We start from the raw sequence: 25,929 nt of genomic DNA, 5'->3' as shown, positions 1-25,929 counted from the left end.
CCCTGTAATAATTAAGAGGGAATTTCTCAAGGCAGTATTATCGGACCTTTATGTTTCCTTATATATATATAAATGAGTAAAGGAGTGGAATCAGAGGCAAGGCTTTTTGCGGATGATGTTATTCTCTATAGAGTAATAAATAAGTTACAAGATTGTGAGCAACTGCAACGTGACCTCGAAAATGTTGTGAGATGGACAGCAGGCAATGGTATGTTGATAAACGGGGTTAAAAGTCAGGTTGTGAGTTTCACAAATAGGAAAAGTCCTCTCAGTTTTGATTACTGCGTTGATGGGGGTGAAAGTTCCTTTTAGGGATCATTGTAAGTATTTAGGTGTTATTATAAGGAAAGATCTTCACTGGGGTAATCACATGAATGGGATTGTAAATAAAGGGCACAGATCTCTGCACATGGTTATGATGGTGTTTAGGGTTGTAGTAAGGATGTAAAGGAGAGAGCATATAAGTCTCTGGTAAGACCCCAACTAGAGTATGGTTCCAGTGTATGTGACCCTCACTAGGAATACTTCATTCAAGAACTCGGAAAAATCCAAAGAAAAGCAGCTCGATTTGTTCTGGGTGATTTCCGACAAAAGAGTAGCGTTACAAAAATGTTGCAAAGTTTGGGCTGGGTAGAATTGAGAGAAAGGAGAGCTGTTCGATTAAGTGTTATGTTCCGAGCTGTCAGAGGAGAGATGGCGTGGAATGACATTAGTAGACGAATAAGTTTGAGTGGCGTTTACAAAAGTAGGAAAGACCACAATATGAAGTAAAGTTGGAATTCAAGAGGACAAACTGGGGCAAATATTCATTTATAGGAAGGGGAGATAGGGATTGGAATAACTTACCAAGGGAGATGTTCAATAAATTTCCAATTTCTTTGAAATCATTTAGGAAAAGGCTAGGAAAACAACAGATAGGGAATCTTCCACCTGGGTGACTGCCCTAAATGCAGATCAGTATTGATTAATTGATTGATTGATTGTATTGATTGATTTAAATCCAGGCTTGTGTCAATGCCATGCTTTCATATGTACGTACACCGGTTATGTTATGTGGCCATCTCAGACTGATTCTGATGGTTCCATCAGCTTCCACTTCGAACGCTAGTGCTGTACCGCGGCCGGTGACGAATGAACGTACCATTACTAATATTATAACGTCTAAATTTAAATCTCATTGTTTGAGAAGCCTTTCACGTGGACAGTCGAGAATTTCTTCTGACGACGCATAGCAACGTTCTTTGCGAAACGTAACGAATTTAACCTTACTTTTGACACGGCATAAGCCTAAAAGCCTATACCATGTCTATAACTATTTATTGTAACTGAATTGTTTATTTATTTGTTTATTTAAACGCCGGTTTTATCAGGGTAGAAAACCCAAAAAACTTTAAAGTATTTATTAAATTACATTGACACAAATCTTCGATGTTAATAACTAAAAGTACAATTCTTAGTGATGAACTAAATTATTAATTCAATTATATTGATAAAAGACTTATATCTTAATAACTAAACATACAATTCTCAATAACTAAATTATTCATTCAATTCCATTGATAAAATCCTTATATTTTAATAACTAAAAATGGAATTCTTAGCATACATACATACATTATCATTATAGACTGTTATGCCTTTCAGCGTTCAGTCTGCAACCTCTGAGAATTTACTAAACGTCGCTACAATCCTCGATTTGCAACTAGTGTTGTGGCCTCATTTAGTTCTATACTTCTTATCTTTAAATCGTTAGAAACTGAGTCTAACCATCGTCGTCTTGGTCTCCCTCTACTTCTCTCACCCTCCATAGCAGAGTCCATTATTCTCCTAGGTAACCTGTCCTCCTCCATTCGCCTCACATGACCCCACCACCGAAGCCGGTTTATGCGTACAGCTTCATCCATCGAGTTCATTCCTAAACTAGCCTTTATCTCCTCATTCCGAGTACCCTCCTGCCATTGTTCCCACCTGTTTGTACCAGCAATCATTCTTGCTACTTTTATGTCTGTTACTTCTAACTTATAAGATATCCTGAGTCCACCCAGCTTTCGCTCCCGTAAAGCAAAGTTGGTCTGAAAACAGACCGATGTAAAGACAGTTTCGTCTGGGAGCTGACTTCCTTCTTACAGAACACTGCTGATCGCAACTGCGAGCTCACTGCATTAGCTTTACTACACCTTGATTCAATCTCACTTACTATATTACCATCCTGGGAGAACACACAACCTAAATACTTGAAATTATCGACCTGTTCTAGCTTTGTATCACCAATCTGACATTCAATTCTGTTAAATTTCTTACCTACTGACATCAATTTACTCTTCGAGAGGCTAATTTTCATACCATACTCATTACACCTATTTTCAAGTTCCAAGGCAGGCTTTCGGCACAGTCTGAAATTAAGACCAAGGCGTCAGCATAGGCCAAACTGCTTACTACATTTCCACCTAACTGAATCCTTCCCTCCAATTTTATACCCTTCAGCACATGATCCATGTAAACTACGAACAGCAAAGGTGAAAGATTACAGCCTTGTCTAACCCCTGTAAGTACCCTGAACCAAGAACTCATTCTACCATCAATTCTCACTGAAGCCCAATTGTCAGCATAATTGCCTTTGATTGATTTTAATAATCTACCTTTAATTCCGTAGTCCCCCAGTACAGTGAACATCTTTTCCCTCGGTACCCTGTCATATGCTTTCTCTAGATCTACGAAACATAAACACAAATGCCTATTTCTCTCGTAGCATTTTTCAATTACCTGGCGCATACTGAAAATCTGATTCTGACAGCCTCTCTGTGGTCTGAACCCACACTGGTTTGCATCCAACTTCCTCTCAACGACTGATCGCATCCTCCCTTCCAAGATGCCAGTGAATACTTTGCCTGGTATACTAATCAGTGAGATACCTCGATAGTTATTGACATGTCGAAGTCCAAGTTATTGTCTATGTTAACAGCTTCATTATAGTGTTACATAACATATACAGTGGTGAATTCTTAATAACTAAATTATTCATTCAATTACATAGATATAATTCTTAGATTTTAATAACTAATAATAAACTTATTAATAAATAAATGATTCAGTAACTACAATAACATTCTGACAGCTTTCAGGGGGATGTTATTTCTTACTGTTGTGGCAGTGTAGCAGCAAAACGTTTTGTGAATTTGGATACTGACATGTCGAAGTCCAAGTTATTATCTATGTTAACAGCTTCATTATAGTGTTACATAACATATACAGTGATGAATGGTTGTGGTTGGTCGTCAGAGCTCTTTCAATCCTAAACGTGCTGCGTTCTCTTGAATACAAGCGAGGTACGCGAAAATTCAATAACGACAGTCAATACATAATGATCTATTTTATTGTTTAATAATTTATGCAGGTACTTGGCATCGATTTTTTCTCTGATTTTCACGGCTGGTCATTCCGACACTGGTTAGGAAATTTTCGTATGGCACCATAAATGGGTACAATCCATGTGTTTGGTGATGTAGGAATTTTCAAAAATGTGTTTTCACTTTTTCAATTAACTTAATATATTATTGTTACTAGCCAAGTCAAGTCTTGGAAGTGGAGGCCTCGCCCACGCATGCTAGAGAGTCATCCATAATTCATCCGCATGCGTGATACGGTGTTCAGATGAAGTGGGGCTTGTGATTGAGGTGAAGGCTCACTGCGGGGTGCTGGAACCAACACATCACTTTGCTCTACGTAGCCTCGACGAGCCGCAGGTTGGGAAAGGGGCGATCCCAACCTAGGGGAAAGTAATGGCTGTGAACTCAGTCATGATAATGCCAAGTGGAGACCACGTGATTAGGCCTACTGAAGGGGGAACAAACCTGGCTAAGTTCGGGCCAAGGGCGGATCACTGGATGGATGACTGAGGGGCGTGGTCTTTGCCGCCAGAGTTGCGGGGGGAAAATGTCTGGCTGTATGCCTCACCACGGATGGTGAGAACGGCGCTCAGCACCCTAGAAGGGGCAAAATCTCTATGATTGATTGAAATATGGATGTTTATAAAGAACCAATTTTAAGAACTTCGACATCAAGAGAAGCCATGGAAGCTCCAGTAGAGCAGATCTGGGAGCAAGCCCAAGAGGATAAAATGGAGACAGAAGTCCCAATTGGACAGGCTGTCGCCGACTCAAAACAAGAAATGGCAACAGGAGCTCCAGTAGAGCAGACTGCTACTACAAGCAATCCAGGAACGTCCCTAGAGACAAAACTGAAGATATCTGCATCGAAAATCAACAGATTTCATATTGACAGAACACCTCGCAACAATGAATATTCCAAGGAAAGGAAGTGAGCGAGGAAGGAAGCCAAAATAGCGGCTGGAACTTGGATGGAGAAGAAGCCAAGGAACAGAGATCGGCGAGAGGCTATCCCTCCGACAACGCCCAAAAGGCCAACGTCGGGGGATAGTACGCCATCAAGTTCGGCTACAAAACCGCCCGCCAAGAAACAGAAAGAAGAAACGGTCATGTCCTTTTCGGAAAGGCTAACTTCAATCAAGGTAGCAATAATGCCTAAAACCTTTCCAGACGGGAAACGTGAAGTAACTTTCATCTGCTCTGATAGCGCAAATGATATCGCTGTCGGACGGATGCCTTCAAGGCTTCCTCGAGTCTCTATGGCTGGAAAGTGGAGCAATGGTACTGATCTGTGCAAATCTAGAAACTAAAATCTGGCTGGAGCATACGGTGGCCAATTGCAAACCTTGGAAAGGGGAGAATTTGGAGGTGGCAGAAGCCAAGTAGGTGCTGAATACTACAAAGGTCATCACCAAGTTTCCTGCTCCATTTGACAAGAAGAGGTTTGATGATGTGCTTGTCAGGATAAATCAACATGACACCAAACTTCCGACGAAAGAGTGGAGAGTGCTGAACGCAACAACAACTGATGACACAGGAAGGACAATTGTTTCGGCCCTTCATGATAGAGACTTTGAAGAGCTCAAGAAGAGAAGCCTTAAGGCCAAGCTTGGACTTGGGCAAATCAAATTTCAAGTAATTAAGGAAAAAACTAAACCTAGCGTTGGCAAGGATGGTACTGAAAGATCTACAGGCCAACCTGCAACATAAAAAATCAGCTGAGGCCAATTTCGTCAGGAAGTTGAAGTCCGAGGCTATCTATGTGGCTCTTATACAAGAGCCATGGGTAGTTAAGGGCAGAGTAGAAGGACTGGCGGAATCTGGAGGTAAGCTAATGTACGATACTACATCGAATATGCCTAGAATATCTTTACTTGTGAGCAGAAAAATAAAATGCCTTCTGTTGCAGGAACATTGTTCAAAGGACTTAGTGGCGGCCAAGATAAAACTTGGAAATTGGGAAGGTCCCAGAGAAATAACCATAGGCTCTGCATACTTCCCATATGACTCAACTAATCTTCCCCCATCATAAGAAGCTGAGAACCTAATTTGCTACGCAAAGAGGATGGGCGAACACCTAGTCCCTGGGGCAGAAGCCAATTCACACCACACGGCATGGGGCAGCACGAACTGCAGTGCAAGAGGTGAGTCTTTACTAGAGCTTATTAGTGGAAATGAGTTGACGATACTAAAGCTAGGAAAAGAGCCTACATTTATAAATAAAATTCGTAGGGAGGTATTAGACATTACACTAAGCACTACGCATATTGCAAACTTCATTAAAGCCTGGAAGGTGCTGGAGGAACCATCATGGCAGACCACCAGCACATTCAGTTTTCAACGGATGCGAGACTATGTGGGATTGAGATGTACAGAGACCCAAAAAGAACTAACTGGGATAGATACAGAGAAGTTCTAGCGAAGGCTGTACCAATAATTCCAACTAATGTGAGAGGACAGAAAGAATTGGATGAGGCAGTGGAACTATTAGCAGAGGCCATTATAGACTCATTCCATGACAACTGTCCTCTCAAAGAAAAGAAATACACCAAAAAAGTAAGGCGGTGGAACAACAAGCTAGCCAAAATGAAAAACGAGGGCAGGATGTTGTATAGAATATCATCCAGAAATGTTATGTGGGACGTATATCATAGGAAACCCACTGAGTATAACCTAGAGATACGGAAAGCAAAAAGAAAATCTTGGAGACTGTTCTGTGAGAAAGTGGAATCACACACTGAAACAGCACGGTTCCAGAAGGTTCTTAAAGCAACCCATACAAATCAGGTGGGGACTCTGGAGAAACCGGATAGGTCGTTTACTCAGGCGGGGAAGGACACGTTGGAGATGCTAATGGCGTCTCACTTTCCTGAATCTGAGGAGATGACAGAAGAAGAAACGGTTGGAACAGAGACCGGAGCTCGAAGAGCAGACTGGAACTGTGCCAACAGAATAATAAAACACAACCATGTAAAATGGGCAATCGACACGTTTCACACTATAAAGGCTCTGGGGCCAGATGAAATACTTCGAATAATCCTAAAGGAAGAACGGGAGATACTAGTCAATGCCCTGACGGACCTCTTCAGAGCTAGTCTAGCTTTAGGGCACGTGTCGAAATCATGGTATGAAGCTACATCAATATTAGTACCTAAATCTCTAAGGCAAACTATGCTCAAGCAAAAGCATACAGACCATTATGTTTAATCTCCTTCATGCTGAAAGCAAAGGTGAAAATTCTGGATAAATATATCAGAAGAACGGTGTAACTGAACTCAACGTTACATGGAAATCAGTTTGCATATAGACCTGGCAGATCCACTGAAGTAGCACTCCACCAGTTGGTTTGTAAACTAGAGGAAAGCCTAGACTATAATGAAATTACACTGGCGGCATTTCTAGTTATAGAAGGAACCGTCAGCAATACAACCTATGACTCAATGATCAAAGCAATGGAAAAGAGCAAGGTGAGTAAAACCATCGTCAAACGGATTAAATCCATATTAGACGGAAGGAAGAAGAAAGTAACCCTGTTTGAAGAAACGCTGACGGTTAGGGCCACCCGAGGCTGTAGTCAGGGAAGAGTTCTTTCGCCTCTGCCTGTGGAACCTCGTGGTGAACAAAATCTTAGTTATGCTCAACGAACAGGGTTTAAATACACAAGGATACGCAGATGACCTAGTGATTGTGGTACGAGTTAAGGTGATGAGTGTTATCCAGGACCGCAAACAAAGATCACTCAACCTTGCGGAGAACTGTTATCGGGAAGAACAACTATCAGTCAACCCGAACAAGATAACTCTTGTCCCTTTTACAAGAAGGAGAAAATTAGAGGGAAAGAGATCACTGAAGCTCTTTGGGCAAGATATATATATATATATGGAAGAACAGGCACTGCACTTAGGTGTAGTGTTATAATAAAAATCTAGCCTGGAATCCACATATAGAAAGGAACATAACCCGGGCCAAGAACTTGCTGTATACATATAAAAGAGCTGTCGGGAAGACATGGGGCCTAAGACCATCAATGGTAATTTGGATATACACGATGATCATTAGACCGTTGATGGCCTATGCTTCAATCATCTGGTGGCAGAAAGTAAGTCAAGGAAAAGTAGGCAGTAGATTGGATAGCCTACAGAGAATGGCATGCATAGCCATACATGGGGCTATAAGAACTACGCCGACAGAAGCCTTGAATACTTTACTAGACCTCCCATCCTTATGCAATTTCATAAAAGGACAGGCTAGAATGAGTTCATATAGATTGGCACGACCAGAGTGCTGGAATGCACAAAGACCCAATGTAGGGTCTATGTAAAATTAACAGAGTAATAACAGAGGAAGTTCTACACATGCCTTCTGACCATATGGTACCGAAGTACAACTCTGAAAAACCGTTTGAGATCCGGATAATAAAAAAAGAAGACTGGGATATCAACAAATGGAATACTGAAAAAGAAGATATAGTGTGGTGGACTGATGGCTCAAGGACTGTGGATGGCTCAGGAGGAGGGAAAACGGGGAAAGACCTGGGAGATCAATCCAGATGAGCCTTGGCAGACACACTACAGTCTTTCAAGCAGAAATGATAGCTATCACAACATGTCTTGAAGAAAATCTGAAAATGAACAATAAGAATAAGATCATTTTATTTTTATGGACAGCTAAGTGGCCATTAAGGCACTAGAAGCAGTCCGGATAATATCCAGAATTGTCTCGTATTGCCATTCACTTCTCCTTAAGCTCTCAAAGTACAGCATTGTCAAAATAGTATGGGTACCAGGGCATGCAGGTATAGAGGGAAGTAAAAAGACAGATAAAATGGCGAGAAAAGGGGCAGAAACACATTTTGTAGGCCCAAAACCTGTATGCAGGATTTCCTATGGACAAGCCCGATACTACATAGGAAAATAGGTACAAAAGAAACAAACGGAAAACTGGAAAAATACTCCAGGATGCAGGCTTGCAAAGGAACTGATAAAAGGACGAAACAAGAAGCATACTAAAGAATTGTTGAAACTCAGATGAGAAAATATAAGATGGGTAGTAGGACTATTGACAGGACACTACCATCTGAAAAAACACTTACACAGAATTGGAGTAATAAGAGACAACGTATGTAGGAAATGCAATGAAGCAGATGAATCAGCTGGCCACATACTATTCAAATGCGAGGCGCTGCGTAGAATCAGACTCTCCACTCTAGGACTACCAGGTGAAGAGAGAGAAAAAAAATCCATGAAGACCCAATAAAAACAACCTGCAGCTTTGTGAAGGGAGCAGGTATATCTAGGTGAGAATGAAGGAAAAACATGGTAGCAAAAGATCTTAGAGGTCGACACTAATTAGGAACTGCTATTTAGAGATCCCATGAAGCAAATACGAAGAAGAAGAAGAAGAAGAACTTAATATATTTACTGAACCTTGGATTCCATACAACGCTAGCATATTCCGATTTAGTTCGTACAAAGGCGTTATAGAGGGCTGTGATGGAACTCATCTTCCTGAACGGTTTTGTGTTCGGTATGATAAATCCCAAAGCCCGGTAGGCCTCTCCTGGCACATTGTTTACATGAACTGGGAAAGTAAGACCCTTGTAAAGCTGGACGCCAAGGTCACTGACTTGGTCAACTTCTTGCAGGGCGTTTGGACCCAGCTTGTATTGAAATATAGTTTGATTCCTTTTACGGGTGAACGACAATGCTACACATCTCGAGATGTTAAATTTTAATTTGTTCGTATGACGCCACATCAGAATACCATCAAGGTAGTTTTGTAGTAAGAGGCAGTCTTGTGTTGAGCTAACCGGTCTGAATATGTCGAAGTCATCGGCATAAAGGAGACAACTGGAATTTTTTACATGTTTAGGCAAATCATTTATGAAATCACGAACATGAATGGTTCCCGAATTTACATTGTATTTCGTGGAGGAATTTCAAAGATTCTGAACATATTGTTTTCTATTAGATAGATAAGTATTAAGAAATTTGAGCATATCTCGCAAGAAGCCAAATCTACTCAATATATTTAACAATATATCATGATCCACGCTGTCAAATGCCTTTTCAAAATCTGTGAAAACAACGCCCATTTGCTCCCCTCCCGCCCCCATTATGTAATTGTTTCGATATATCCTGACACAGATTGACCAGATTTGTAACTATAGATCTCCTAGATAGAAACCCATGTTGCTGGTCAGATTTTAGTGGTCCAGTGTGTAAGATAATCTTATGATGGAGAATAAACTCGAAATTTTTTGCAAAAGCTGATAGGATGCACACTGGTCGATAGTTTTTAATTAACAGCTGATCACCTGATTCTAGTATGGGGCAAACCTGAGACGTTTTCCGAACATCAGGAAAAGTTTGTTTTTTAAGAGCAAGATTATAAAGAAAATATAATGGCTTCCTAAAAATTTCCGCACATCCCCTTACGATATATAGAGGTATCTGATCCGGACCTGCAGATGAATTCGGCTTTAATATTCCCAATGCTCTGCCAATGTCTTCCATCGTTATTTTATCGATGCGTAAAGTTTCTGAGTCACAAGTATTATCTGTGGAAATATCGTACAGAGCAGTGTGTTGAGAATAGACCAATCTGAAATACCTAGCGAACCCACCCACAACTGATTCACTATTCTTTAACTTCTCATTATTGTGGCACATATTATTACATGTTCCTAAGTTACGTTTTCTACTTTCTACATAAGACCAAATTTGTTTACAATCATGTGTAATGGTGTCTTCGACAGTCGTTACACATTTCCTGTAAGCTACGGTACTTTAATATCTGCCTTAATTTTGCTTCTGAGTTGCTTAAATTTCATATCAGTATATTGGGAGATGCCCTTACGCGCTCTATGGAAATCCTTGTTTTAGGTCTCTAATAATTTATCTTGTGAACCAGGAGGGGTATTTATTAAGCCTTTGTGAATTAGACACTGGAACGTTTATTCGCAATGCCGTGTACAGTTGACTGTAAAAAGTGTTTTCTTCCAAATTTATTTCCGTGCTATTGTATAGCTCATTCCAGTCAGCGTCCCTTAATTTCGTGTACAGCTGCTCAAATTTAGCTTTCCTAAAATTAAATCTAGTTTCCATTTTTAGCCTGAAATTGTTCACAGCACTTTTTAGCGGTAAATCCAGTTTTAAATAAGGGTGGTGTTTATCTTCCGGTAAGAGTTTGAATGTGTCCCTGGAAACTTCTAATTGCCTATAATTGGTAAGAATTAGGTCAAGGGTTTTGCTATTGCAGTTTTGCATATTGTTTTGAGATGTTAGGTCGAAGAGGTTAATAACATTTTTTATCATCTGACATTGACTGTTACCATCATAGGGACTGAGGTCTGTACTTGTTATCATGGGAATGTTAAAGTCACCTGCTATGATCATGTTATTACTGGGCATTTCATAATGGACTTCCAGCCACTCTAGCACTTCCTGGTATGACTCAAGTTTAGAGGCGGGGGATGTAGGCAGCACAAACAATACAAATTCCTTGTAGTTCTAATTTTAACAGCAAGGCCTGTGCCTTCGGCCTTGACTACTTAATGCTTTCCTTCACTGCTATTACTACTCCACCCCCTTTCCTGTTGTTACCTTTGTCTTATCCGCACGCTCGGTATCCAGTGCTACAGACCTCACTGTCATATATACTATCATCAAGCCATGTTTCACTTAATATACACATAACTACGTTATTAGATAATAAACCTTAATTAAAAGAGTCTAATTTGTTCCTCATTTCTCTCACGATCTGTTAGTAAATATTTATCAATTCTAGCTCACCCTCTATAGTTTTTCAAGGTCCTCGATACAATTAATAATCACTACTGGTGAACCCTGACTTTTCCGCATTTTAATAGTTCCATTTCTTACCCATAGGAAAGCGTACTGTTTCTCCCTCCCCTTCTGACGGGCAACAGCTAGAACCTTCCTCTTCTCCGGAACCAGGCTTTCGTTCACGTACACAACGGAGTCCCCAGGGAGTCCAATATGATTCGTAGAGAGGTTCCTATTCACCCGGCGACGTTCAACGAATTTCCTTTGTCGAAGCGCCGCACGATTTCACCACAGTCACTCTATGATCCTTAACTTCCACGCCCAGTGCTTTCCCAACCTGCTTTACAGTTTCAAGCACGTTTTCATACGCGCACTCAGGAACACCTGTATTTCAAGGGTGTTCCTTCTGGAATACTGTTCTCCCTCTTAAACACGGTTCTCTAGAGCCTTTACTTTGGCACGCAGACTGATATTCTCCTGCGTTAAAAATTCAATTTTAGCCAAGCACTGAGCTACATCACCCTGCTGTTTCTTCAGAAGGCTGGCGTTATCATCACGTTTAATGTGACACACTTCTAATGAATTGCCTAGGTCTATTTCCCTCTGGTCGCGAATCTTCTTCATTTCCTTAATTTCTTACCTAAACTTAATAAGTTCGATCACATGAGCAATTGATGGAGATGTTTCTTTGTTACACTCCTTCATCACTCCTTCCATCGACACTGAATCTCTTCACGTGGTACCAGTTTTTACACGTTTCGCACTGTACTTCGGCTCCCTTCGCTAGCTCCTTCTTATATTCCATGCACAAGTCCATGGCGACTAGGAGCTAGCTCCTTCACTTCTTTTTAGAAATGTAACGTTACTAACTTATCACTTTTCAATATTTACATTTCCGACAATCGTTAAAAGCCCACCAGGGTTTGAGACAGTTAAGAGTTAACGAGTTATTTCCTGTTGTACACACTTAAAATACACAGTTTTGAGGAGCTCTACCTATGTGTGGGTTCACTCTGCCGCCATGCTGCTGTGAACTGACTATGCACTCCGTGCGTATAGCAATGTGCTGCTGCGGGTGGAAATTACGAGAACTACTTAGGGTCACCTTCATCTGCAGCTGGCCATTAAAAACTGGAATATGTGTGATGTTTACATACATATATGCAATCATTTTACAGTGACCCTTTATCGCTGAATCCCTTTCTATATTGTTGTCTAAAGCAATTATTTGAATCTAATGTGTTGATCCGGTCATGTTTGTGACGTAGATAGCTGCCGTGAAGAGTTGAACCATTTGTCCCCGTACATTCTCTATCCCATGTTTTGTTTTGTTTTGTTTTGTTTTGTTTTTGACCCTGTATATGATACCTACACATGTATTTCAGCTAATTTCTTATCTTCCCCTCCTTTGCAATTAATATATCATACTTCATAGTTTTGGCTTTACTCGATGAAACGACTAGTGGCTTGGTATAACGCGAAAGCGGAACCCAGTAAATAAATTGAGAAAGAGAATAAGCATAGGAAGAAGAAGAAGATTTTTACAATGCTCTCTTCAGATGATTATTTTTTAATGCCATAACGTTCGGGCAAAACTATATGCTTGTTTTTGGCTGCATTAATAGAGAGGCTTCTGTGATACAAAGGTTTTCTTCACGACCTCATGAAATGCATTTGAAAAGAAGGTGGATCACAGCAGTAAATAGCAAGAAATAATTCTGGATTTATACATTTTAATTAAAAAACCTATTTACAACATGTATTTGAACCGTTTTACAAATAGATTAACAAATGGAAACAAATTATTGCAGCAACGCTATATTTGCAAAGTAAACTTCAGCAGACCATCATTTTTAGAACACACACATCATAATAGATACACATTGTATAGTATTGCCATAGTCTTAGTTATATCCATAATAATAATAATAAAAATAATAATAATAATAATAATAATAATAATAATAATAATAATAATAATAATAATAATAATAATAATATACAGTACTGTACTACAGACCAAAGTGTGAAATTTTATAGTATTCCGTTACAACCTAACGAAATGATTTGGAAAGGCAGTAGACAAAAATAATTACACAAATAGGCTTCCATTACGCAATATCAATAGCTCAGAGAAATACCGTATTTTACATCCGTAAATTCATGTCCTCGTCCTGAGGTGGTGCATTTCTCTTCAAACACACCCCTAACGGAAATGAGCTGCATGCACGGTTTAAGCACATACCAACATTCATGTCAATATTATGTTTCTGGCAGTGTCAGGATTCAAGCCCGGCCTCCCGAGGAAGGCAGCTAGTAGCGCCAGCCGTTATATTACAGAGGCGGGCTTGATCATATTATAAATACAGACACACAATATAAATAATCACTTATTGGCAACTTTAACTGAATCTGAACTTTTCTTCTCATGCATAATATTTGATAGTGCACGTGCGGTTTCAATATCAGGAATTTCAATAGATCCAAAATCGAGCCTGAGTCTTTTTATCACAGAAAGTTCCACTACTCTCTTACCGTTGTTGTATTTCTCCTTCCCTACGTTTGAGAAGCGAGGCCGAGGCCATTCACACAGTCGATCAGTATGCGAGGTGATATGTTCTGAGCAAAATTCATAAACAACAGCTGAAATATGCTTACATTTCATGGAAACAATTATTCGCCTTCATGAAATAATAACGATTGTTACCAAGGCCATCCTTAGAAAACAACTACCGAGCTCGATAGCTGCAGTCGCTTAAGTGTGGCCAGTATCCAGTATTCAGGAGGTAGTAGGTTCGAACCCCACTGTCGGCAGCCCTGAAAATGGTTTTCCGTGGTTTTCCATTTTCACACCAGGCAAATGCTGGGGCTGTACCTTAATTAAGGCCACGGCCGCTTCCTTCCCACTCCTAGCCCTTCCTGTCCCATCGTCGCCATAAGACCTATCTGGTCGGTGCGACGTAAAGCAACTAGCAAAAAAAAGCCTTAGAAAACATGGTTATGTTTAAAATTAATTAAAATTAAAAATTAGTCGCCTCCCTATCAGCATTAACCTACGCTAACATGATATCGTATTAGAAATAGACCACGGATATTTTTGTGAAGACAGCATTGTTGAATGTGTATATGAACACTAAACTCGTTATCACCACTACTAATACATAAATTACTACGTTGCCTCTATCGTAAAATGGTAGGATATCTAGTGAACCAATGTTTCTTTCTGATCACATTTGCAGTTATTGCTCTGTTGCTATTTCCTGCGAACTCGTTTTCTTGTAAATTTATTACATGAGCACTTTCCGCAAATTTTGAATAATGTGGCCAATTGTCGTTGCATAAAACACTCTGAAATCCCGCTGTTATTATTTAGTCAGCCATGGCAGCACGCGCTGAGACAACAGCTGATATGTGCGCGGTGAAGCGCATTAACTTACAATGTTCGCCACTCGCAGCGCAGCGGTGCATTTCGCCCATCAGCGCATGGAGTCTATAGTATTGAATATCTGGACGTATGGTGAACAGTTTCTTATGTAGAATTTTTTGCTCATAAACAGAAAAAGCTTCTTATTACACAGTTAGGACCTGATCATCCAAACATGTCTTTAACATGGAAACACAAAACGCAATCGCGCTCACTGAATCCAAATTGGTAGAAGAGGAAACCGTGGTTGACAGCCAGTGAAATCAAGAAAACTCTTTCTCGTTTCAATTGCCTGTTATTTGGCAGTGATGTTTCATAGTGTCAGTGATCATAAACATTTGTCAGAAAGATTCAAGTCACATGCAATTAGTTCTTCCCATATTGGCAACGCATTAAAAAGGAGGTCATGTGGAAAAACTGATATTCGGAAACAAATTGATGAAGGACATGGGCTATTAATAACAGTGCACAATGAATTAGTAAAGAAAAACAGACATAACTTGAACAGAATTATTGATTGCTTAAAATTCTGTGGCAAACACTAAATAGCAATACGCTGGTGTATACAAACAAAATATTCATTAAAAAAGGCATCTGTCTAGATTTAAGAACGAACTTGCCAAACTAGACAATACTTTGCGTGAACATTTGGAGGAATAAGTCTATAAATACACATAAGCCATAATACCAAATGACTGCCTGTACCTGGTTTACCATAAAATCCTCACTGAGGTAGTAAATAAAGCTATGTTCGTGTATGTATAAGCGGATGAAACCAGCACAATATCCAATTAGACGCAACTGGTGATTGGTAAAAAAAATGAAATGGCGTATGGCTTTTAGTGCCGGGAGTGTCCGAGGACATGTTCAAGTCGCCAGGTGCAGGTCTTTCAATTTGACTCCCGTAGGCGATCTGCGCGTCGTGATGAGGATGAAATGATGATAGAGATAACACACACCCCCAGCCCCGTGCCAGCGAAATTAACCAATAATGGTTAAAATTCCTGACTCTGCCGGGAATCGAACCCGGGACCCCTGTGACCAAAGGCCAGCACGCTAACCATTTAGCCATGGAGCCGGACTGTATTGCGGTTAGTTCAGGGTTCGCAACCAGTAGAACATTTTCATGGCTTTGTGCAGCTCACTCTGACTGAAAGATCTGTCTCAATTGCATCTCAATGAATACTAGAGTACATGCATTGGAACAATACAGAGTGAAGACAAAATCAATTGCTCAGACGTATGATGGTGGAGCGGCCTTCCGACGAGTACAGTATGGAGTCCACTAATTTATAACAGACGTTTAACCGTGTGCATATTTTGTGCACTGTTATGGCCACCGACACAACCTCATAATGCTACATCCGCTTGATCAGCTCAAGTACACATCATCATGAGCCCCGTCAAGGATCTACCATTTAGGTTAGATGGGTAGAGAGTAGAGCATATTCTCTTGTAGTTCCACCATCAAATAAAGTTAAGATCCCTTCCAGAACCTGAATTATTAGTGAAACATGCTGTTTTTGAGGAAAATGCAGTACCGGTATTCCCTAACATCAAAAATGCGATATTATCTACCACAACCTCCAGAGATACTGGAGGTCTTTTTCAAGGTAGAATGTGCAAAATTTTGTTTTCAGATCTGGTTTAGTTTAGAACTTATTGCGAAAATAATCTGATGTTGGTTGCACTGCCAATTATAGTTGGATTGCTCATCAAGGCTATGACGAATCAGAGGACTTGTGAAATAGAGGAATGTTCTTAGATTCGGTAAATAAGATAGCAGAGATAGGTAGTCGCTTGAAAGAACATCTAGATATAAATACAAAAGAAGAAAATTTAGTTTTATATGACTGTTAATTTCACAATCACATCTATGAGACGTTCAGTTTTACTTGGAATCTAAATCATAGATAGATGACCTTTAATTTCATAATTTCCACATGCATTGTGCAGGAATTGAACTACGGCTGATTACGTGATTATGCAGTGATATCACTCATTGAATATCACTCAGAATCTGAAAGGTGTTTCAGTACTCAACAACAACAAAATGTGGACGTTCGCTGAAAGGAAGAACTGGCTTGAAAATATTTTTCAGGCAAATGTAAAAAAAAAAAAGTAATTTTGTTTTCAGTGATGGACAACAGTATTTATAATTTGAGATTTCAGCAGCATCCACCCGGTGGATAGGTCGGCTAAGTTAAGCTAAGCCAACCTCATATCTTCGTGAAGTTAACCTAAGCTAACCTCACACTAGGGGCCTAGCAGCACACACTGGCAGCGGCTTAACCTCATACTATGGGGGGCTTATACTTCGGCGAGGCCTTAACCTCATACTCTGGCTAAATTTGGATGCTCATACACTGGCGGGGCTCAATACCTTGGCTTATTTTGGGGGCTCAAGCCTTGGCGGGGCTTTCACCTTGGCTAAGGGCTTAAATTTACACCCTGGCTAAAAGTGGGGGCTTATCCTCACGCTGACTACGCATCCCATACTATACTAACCCAACCCAAATCAACCTAACCTAACTAAGCCCACTCTAACGTAACGCTAGCTAAAACTTCAGGATTATCGTTACGCTGACCATGCGCTAGCATAACCGGGTGCTTTTCAGCTTGTTGCTGTTGGCGGTTTGTAACATCGCGGTGCTATTGCAGTGGTGTATAAATGTACTCGTTTTAGGGAGCGGTAAGAAAACAACCCTTTACGTAACAAGATCAATATATCCTGAACCGATGGTCCTAGGAAATGGATTCTTAGCTTAAAATTGATCAAAAATTATCCCCTAACGTGTGATATAGAACAATTTACCCCCGAGTGTTCCTTTTCAATGTTTTGGGGGTAAAATAACTTTTGACGTTAAGAAAGTGGTGGAGGATACATTAAATGACCCTTAGAGAAAAAAAATAGGTTGGGGGTGAATACAACCATCAAGCAAAATATTTAATAACTCCTAAACCGATGGTCTTAGAACATTGATTTTTAGCTTAACATTGACCACAAATGAACCTCTAACCGGTAATATAGGCCAACTCACTGCCGAATGCATCTTTCTAAACTATTGGGATAAAAATTACTTTTAACGTCAAAAAAGTGTTAGGCGACACTTTAAATTACGTTTAGAGTAACAAATAGGTTGGGGGTGAAAACAACCCTTAACTTAAAAATTCAGTATTTCATCAACTGTTCTTTGCAGAAAATTGATATTAGCTTAAATTTGATTTAAAATATTCTCTATCTGGTACGGTAATAGTGATAAACTCACGCCCGAGTGTTTCTTTCCAATGTTTTGAGGTAAAATTGATTTTTGACGTTATAAGTATCGGAGGATACTTCAAATGACTTTTAGAATAAAAATTAGGTAGGGTGAAACAACCCTTAACTTTGTGATGTTTGGGACATCACTGCATGTTTTCAATTATTGAACTATATAATTAATTGATAAGATGTATATATTTAATCACTGATAGGTCATGTTTAAATTAATATGTATATATATATATATATATATATATATATATATATGATTTTTATCATCCATTTCAATCATCATTTCTTTTCTTTGTATCGCGGCTATAACGTATTCTGAACGAACAAATTATTGGGTAAAGTATTTCAACATCATTCATATTAATAACTTGCAGTAAATTTTCCAATAGCCGTTGTGAGGTGACCAGAGTCAGCAGGCTAATTTCAGCCCATTTCCAGGAAAAGTACGTCATCAATGGTACGAGAGATATTACCCTCTCCACCTTATGAAGAGACAGTTGATACTTTATAAACGCTCACTTTTCGAACTGCGCTATCTGACGCTTTATTTCAGCGGGAAAGTTCAGCCTATGTAAATGAACGTAACGAAGCAACGTGGTGGATTCACAGCAATACATAGGGGAAGGGATGAGACCTCGAATCTTACTGGACCATGTGATATGGCTGATGGAAGGAGACTTTTGCACCGATATATACCCGCCGACATGAGCTGGAGAGGACATTCTTATTCTCACTGTGATTCTAATTCTCACTCTTGGAAGACACTCTTACTACGATTCTACGTCTGCACATCGGAGAAGATTTTAACTTAGTTCACTTCGCATCTGAGTATATACTATTCAAAAGTTACTCTCATTGGGACTTGTTATCTCAATGACGAGAGGTACAGTCAACGGGAGACCGGTTTTGACTAGTACAGGGAAGGAGAGCTTTTATTATGATTTTAGCTGCACTGCTGTTCCGTAATACGGAAGAATACAAGTGTATTCTCTCCATGAACATAACCCATGGTGGTTTTGCACTTAAAAGTAGGACTCATTACGACTTTATGTAAGAAGTAAAGTAGGAAGTGTTAAAGGCAGGAAAACCATAAGTAGGACTGGAATCCAACAACAGATGAGGCAGCCCGTACGAGAGATCCACCCATCATCATCTTCAAGACAACAGAGTCTACATATGGTGAGCTTATGGCATAAGTTACTGCAAGTCTTCGCGCAACAGTTCATTTTCTTAGAGTTAATTTCATTCAATTTTTATTTTGCTTCCGTAAGTTCAGATTTCGTTAATACGCCGTTACGTCACGTTTTTCATCCTAATAAATAGCTGTTTTAATTTGTATGTTCTGAAATTATTATTAATGATCCTTAAATTCCATGTTAGTGTACTTAATGAATTTGTGTCCCGTCACCCTACCCCTGGGAGTTTTTTGAGTCTCATTACGTATTATTATTATTATTATTATTATTATTATTATTATTATTATTATTATTATTATTATTAATTATCAACTTTCGTTTTCAAGCCATAAGCTTGAAGACTGGCGCCCTTGGGATACTGTTTATGGAGAAACAATGACATATCATTTATTTATTTTAATATTAAAATTATAATTTTGTCAAACATCTGTGGGCCAAGTGGGTACGTCACAACTTTAATAGTTAATAACACCTAAACTGATTGCCCTAGGAAAGTGATTTTTAGCTTAAAATGTATTTAAAAATATCCTCTAACCGACGATTGTAGATCAACTTATCCTCGACTGTTTTTTCTCCAACGTTTTGAGGTAAGCATGACTTGAAAACTGTTGGAGCATACTTTGCATTACGTTTAGAATAAAACAATAGGTTGGCGTTAAAAACAACCCTTAATTTAAAAATTCAATATTTCGTAAACTGTTAGTTCTGGAAGACTGATTTTTAGCTTAAAATTTGTCAAAAATTATCTTCTAACTTGTGATATAGATCAGCTTATCCCTGACCGAAGTTTTTAGGGAAAAAGGAATGACGTACATGGAACTACATTGAAAATGGACAAAAAATTCTTTGATAAGTAAAAATTAATACGATGCTGACATTAATAATAACATTTATTAACTATTACTTGCTCGTCATATGATCCACTAAGGATCACCCGCTTTTGATCTGACGATTACTTGCTTCTCACTCGGGGTAACCTGCTTAATCTATTAATGGAATTGCAATGAAGATGGAAGAAAACACTTTCTTAATAAGCAGAAGAAAGGAAACCGACAATAATAACGTTCATTAAGTATCACTTACTCCTCACCCGATCTACTAAGGATTACATGCTTCTGACCTGAAGATTGCCTGGTTATGCTTAGGATGGCTTGGATGACCTAACACATCGTTAAAGAGCAGAGGCTTACACCTAGTCTAAGAGATGGGTCTTACACTTTGGTTAGGGCTGCAGGCTTAACCTGATCGCTCGGCTGCGTGTGCAACAGGACTTTGGCGACTTCACAATCTGGCTAAGAGTAGGACTTTACACCTTGGCTGAGAGTAGGGACTGTATGAGTGGGGGTCTTAACCCTGGCTAAACGTGAGACTTTACACCTTGGATAAGAGTGGGGCTTAACTTGACTAGCTACTCCTCCTTACACAAGATTGCCTTTTTCTACAAAAGTCCGCGTAATAACGTTAGGGGGTGAGCTAGAGTGTAGGCTTAACTTTATGCTGACTGAACAGGTACAAAATAAATCATCAAAAGCCTTTGGCGCATTTGGACATAACATTCTACTTTCAAAACTAGAATACGATTTTATTTCCTAGCCCAAAGCACCAAGTTCAACAGCACTAGAAAATGATGGTAGTGATATTTAGGGTGTATTACTTAACTTGACAATATCTTACCTTAGCGACTGTCAACAAATATCAGTTTGCGGCATAAATTAAAATTAAATCAGTCTCTTAATATTAATCATGTATGCCAAACGTTTCAATGAAGCGAATTTTGTTATACTATCACTTTCATTTCAGTAATGATCTATAATTATTCAGTATTGCCTTCGATCCTTGACTTAACATTTGGCTGGAATGAGGAAATGCCTTGTATAAACAGCATAAATAATGTTCGAAAATGAAAGGCACTCTACCCTTTTTAAATCCAGGTAACATTAGTGTTGTAATATGAGTGCTGGATCCTAGAAGCATTCTAAGATTTGGCTTAGTAATGCTTGATAACTATACAAACTCTGTTCCGTTTACTTCTGTTGCTGTTTCATAAGTTAATTAGGGTTATATTAATTGAATTTTTTGGCCATTTTCAACTAAATAGAAAGCATGTTAACATTGAACAAATTGATGGTTGGAAAGGAAACTAAAGAGAGTAGAGAATTCGTGTTCATTGTAATAAAATTGCTTTAATTATACCTCTCCTTTTGTGACTAGTGTGACCAGTTCCTGAAGTTGTTCAACTGATCCCATATCTACTGGTTTGATAGTCTGCTGACGTTCCTCTGCACGCCGACTGAATTTGGGAAGCAACCTTTCGGCCACTTCGTGACTGATGAACACCGCTCCACCCTGTAGATAAAATAACTCAATAATAATAATAATAATAATAATAATAATAATAATAATAATAATAATAATAATAATAATAATAATAATAATAATAATAATAATAATAATTTGTTATTATTTATATATCTATTTAGTATTAATCAGATACAGGTCCTAGTTAATTCATTTTACACTGACTCCATAACAATATAAAATATTAAAAATAAGGAAAAAGACATTATATGGTACCAACGAGAAGACTAAATATTAATGAGTACAAACTAAATAACACCAAAAAAACAAGGAGAAAACCCAGCTAAAATCATGTCCATATCACTAGTAATGTTCTGGCAAGGTTGACAAAATAGGATGAAGAGCTTACTCATCTAGTACACATTTCAATTTGGTTTTGAAGAGATGACAGGGAATGAATATGTCAGTTTCATGCTGGGAATTTGCTCTTGTTGGTAACTGGTAGAATATGCAAAGTTGCTGGAGTGTTAAGCTCACACAACGAACATGGATTAGTGATGTATTTCCGATCTTACGTGTATGAATATGCAACAGGAAATGAGGCAGCAAGAATGCGCATTGAAGAGTACGAGAACCATTAACCACTGTATGAAGAAAGCAGAGATCTGTGTACTGAAAACATTTACTCAGGTCCAAGATGTTGAAGTATGACAGAAATTGTTCCAGGTTGGGGTTACTGGATTTCACAACGTATGCGTTAAATTTTACAGGCATTTATGGGGACAGCTGACTTCCAAATGGGAGAGCGGAAATCAATTATAGGAAGTGCAGAAGTGCAATTCAAGAGCACTACTTAAGTCACGAATTTCAGTCAAACTGAACAGAAGTCCAAGAGCCCTCATGGCATGAAATTTACCTTTCTATTATGAATTATTCCAAAATGACCTGAGTACAAGCCTTCGGTGGAGTGCAGTTCATTTCATACCTGTGGATAAGCTCACGTTCATTAAGGCAGATAGATATTTTAACACATTTTCTGCATTAATTTTGAGTTTCCATCTGGTCACCCTGTCAAAGCACAAGATCGAAGCATTTTGAATACACTCGCAATGACTGGAGATCACTATGATTCCAAAAACATTTAGATCATCGGCGTATAGTAATATGGAACACGGCGTACACTTGATTTCATCTTCGAGATCGTCTACAGAGAAAATGGCAGAAATGATAGAATTCCTTCCTGTTGGATCCCAGAAGTGTCATTTATCCAGAAAGAGATGGAACCTGGAAGTACGACTTACTGTTGACGATTGAGAAGGCTGTTTGTTATAAGAAATAAAGATTTCATGAATTGATCGGATATTTTGTTATAAGAGTTAAATGATTGCCATGAAAATTATACCTGTTGGACATGTTTGTTTTGAAAGGCCAGTTGACGCACACATCCAACGGCTGTAGAATAGAAATGATCGCAAGATCGGTTTTTCCTTTCCTCATCATATCTTTTACGGCGTCAGTTGTATGTTCTCGGTAACTGTCCAACACAAGCATGTTTGGTTTTTGTAACAAAGGTCCCGGGCGACGTTGCGAAACGCACTTCACCCAGTCCTCAACCAATGCACTGTCCATCCAGCCGGACTCATGTGTTCTAACAATAACACCAGACAGCAAGTTTCCTTTCGGAAGTGTTTTCCTTTACAGAACCACATATGGAGGGAGTTTGGTTCCATCCGCTAATGTGCACAACATTACCGTGCATCGTTGTTTTTCGTTACCGCCTGTTCTGATCGTTACACTTAGAACCCTTCCTATCCACTGTATTTTCCAACGGCATTTCAAAATAGACAGGTGTCTGGTCAGCAATCCCATTTTGCGACAGCAAATAAGAATTTTGCTTCCTCAAATGAATAATGTGACGCTGAAAAATCCGTTAATTTTTCTTCACACGCTCCAGGGAGACGCTGTGAAACAGACGTACGTCTCCGAATGCACAATCCCTTTCTCCGATAAAAGTTTCGAATCCATCCGCGGCTTTAAGTAAAACCCTGTGTTTTGAGTTCTTTTGAGATCCTAGTGTTTTCAATTGACACGTACCGAGCTCGATAGCTGCAGTCGCTTAAGTGCGGCCAGTATCCAGTATTCGGGAGATAGTAGGTTCGAACCCCACTGTCGGCAGCCCTGAAAATGGTTTTCCGTGGTTTCCCATTTTCACACCAGGCAAATGCTGGAGCTGTACCTTAATTAAGGCCACGGCCGCTTCCTTCCCACTCCCAGCCCTTTCCTGTCCCATCGTCGCCATGAGACCTATCTGTGTCGGTGCGACGTAATGCAACTAGCAAAAACAAAGCAATTGACACATTTCACTAGAAATACCATATCCTAACTCACGTTTTTTCTATCACAAAATTGTGGAGTCATTCTTCAATTTCCGGAAACACTGCACTCCGCCCGCGGAACGTTCTGCGATCGCCATTACTTTTTAGAAGTTTTTACTTCTTCTTCCGCCAATCACGAATACATGATTCATCAATATCGTACTTTCTGCCAATTCCGTATATTTCAGCTTCGCTTACAACTTTAAGTTTCTCACGCACAGTAAATGACCGCAGACGCCGTTTTGAATTCATCGCCTACTATCGAGACAGCACTTTCCCGGGATAGATACGGAACTCGAATGTGAGCGAGGTAGACTTCCGTAACCAACAGTCTCGACTCTCGCAAAGAACGATATCGCGCGAGATCAGCTATTCGCGCACCCAGCATGCCAGCAACACTTGTGAAACAAATGACGATCGAGCATCCGCAGCAGCGGCTTTCATATTTACCGCATATTATTTGATTTACCGTATTTCATCACCTTGCATTTCGCGTTTGCATGCCACTGTAAACGTATTGAGAAAAAATCGATCTTGTTTTCTAGAACGCAACCAAGACACAATAAGACCTGAGTGCCCTTTACATGTGGTATATTGAGTACGGTAACCGTATTGAAATGTAAATGTAGTGAATATTTACGAGAATGAACGGCTTGAATACGACACGCACCCAAGATTTAGAACCGAACCAATATTTTGGAGAAAAAGGTGTGGGTGGTATTCGGGAGTATACGGTATATAGATTTGAATTACTGGTAGACATACGTCCGTTAAACTATTTTTGAAGTGGGAAGTAAGGCTAGCATTGGTTATGCGCTTTGCGAGAGAACGATTTAAAAAATATTGTGATTTGTACACTCACAGAGAGAGCAGCACTATTTACTTTGACTTGAGAGGTTTTACGAGATTGTCAAGATTTTGGCTGCCGGCCTCAAGACTCTCGAGAGAAAATTCCCCATTCCTAGCTATCACGTAGAGAAGCCTCTGAAATCCAATAACATTCAGAAATATTTCAGTGGAAAAAGAGAAGACTAAATCTTCATCAAAGATGGCATCCTATAATCAATAATATGCATATACGTAAAATAGCTGATAGACAATAGTCTTGTCCCCATAAATTGAACTATTCATACATAAACAATACGGTAACAGAAGTTATGTGAGTCAGGCCTGCGTCAAAAACTTTCGCACCTCTCACGGGAAAGGCACTACCTAGAAAATTGACTTTGCAAGCAGGCTTCATGTGGTGGTGGTAGTATACCTTAAAGATGTTTTATATTAAAATATCAGGGTGCACTGGCCAACCAGTCTCAAAATGAAATGCTCCAACATATTCATCGCAGTTTACATATCAAACAGTGTTTTCCACTTGCAACCTTTCGGGTGGCTGAGGTGGTAGCTTTCCAGCCTCACAAGAGTGACATTTTGGGTTCCACACTCCATTCATGCATTTTCCCTTACCAGAATAATTACCGTATATCATGAACTTTATTCAGCATCTCCTACTTTTCACATTTTAAACGCTCTTTTCCGACCTTGCGTAAAATGTTTTCTGAAAAAGAAATTCACAGAACTTTTTGGATATCTAACATTATTTTCTAAATATATTTTTGAATTGAAGTATTTATGTGGTATTTTATACAAAAGATTGTGTATCAAAAAGGTATACAATTCTTCTCATGTGAATGGCCAAGAAATAAAACACCACAGTATTATTGATAATTACTGCTGTTATATTTATTTAAACTGATTATATTCAGGAACTAGAATGATAACTGTCATAGAAGCATGGAAAACAATGGACATTTTGACAATTTGCACAACAAATTATTTTGTGTATTCAACCACCAACTTTTGAATCCGCAGTCCGAATCTGTTGTTGCCTCTTGTAAACATACAAATACAAGAGGCAATATTTTTCTGGACAATGTGGTGGCATATTGTGCCAAGTAAGAATGTATAACCTTATTCATATCTTGTCTTGTTTCAAATACGATTTTACTTTCTTTTTCAGTGAGAGGCCTGTTGAAGGTAAATTGATACTGAAACCCTAAAACTCTTAATTTAAAAAATGACAAATTATATGAAATTTTTAAATGTATACAAACGTTTGGAGTTCTTAAACTTTCCATACTTGCTTGGTCAGTATTAATGACATAATCCTTGATGCATTTACGTGTTAGCTATTA

The 25,929-nt window shown here is 39.1% G+C and overlaps 1 protein-coding gene across 1 annotated transcript in view; it reads right to left on the bottom strand.

Moving 5' to 3' along the window:
* The window catches only part of Drat (Death resistor Adh domain containing target), a 325,067-nt gene that overhangs the window by 4,797 nt on the left and 294,341 nt on the right, over window positions 1–25,929 (bottom strand). Inside the window, exon 8 of the mRNA XM_067141227.2 lies at window positions 21,261–21,413. Coding sequence (XP_066997328.1) covers window positions 21,261–21,413 — 153 coding nt within the window. The remainder of the gene's footprint in view (window positions 1–21,260; window positions 21,414–25,929) is intronic.

Source organism: Anabrus simplex, chromosome 2, assembly GCF_040414725.1.
Source record: "Anabrus simplex isolate iqAnaSimp1 chromosome 2, ASM4041472v1, whole genome shotgun sequence".
Classification (NCBI taxonomy): Eukaryota; Metazoa; Arthropoda; class Insecta; order Orthoptera; family Tettigoniidae; genus Anabrus; species Anabrus simplex.
This window is presented reverse-complemented; position numbering and strand designations above follow the sequence as displayed.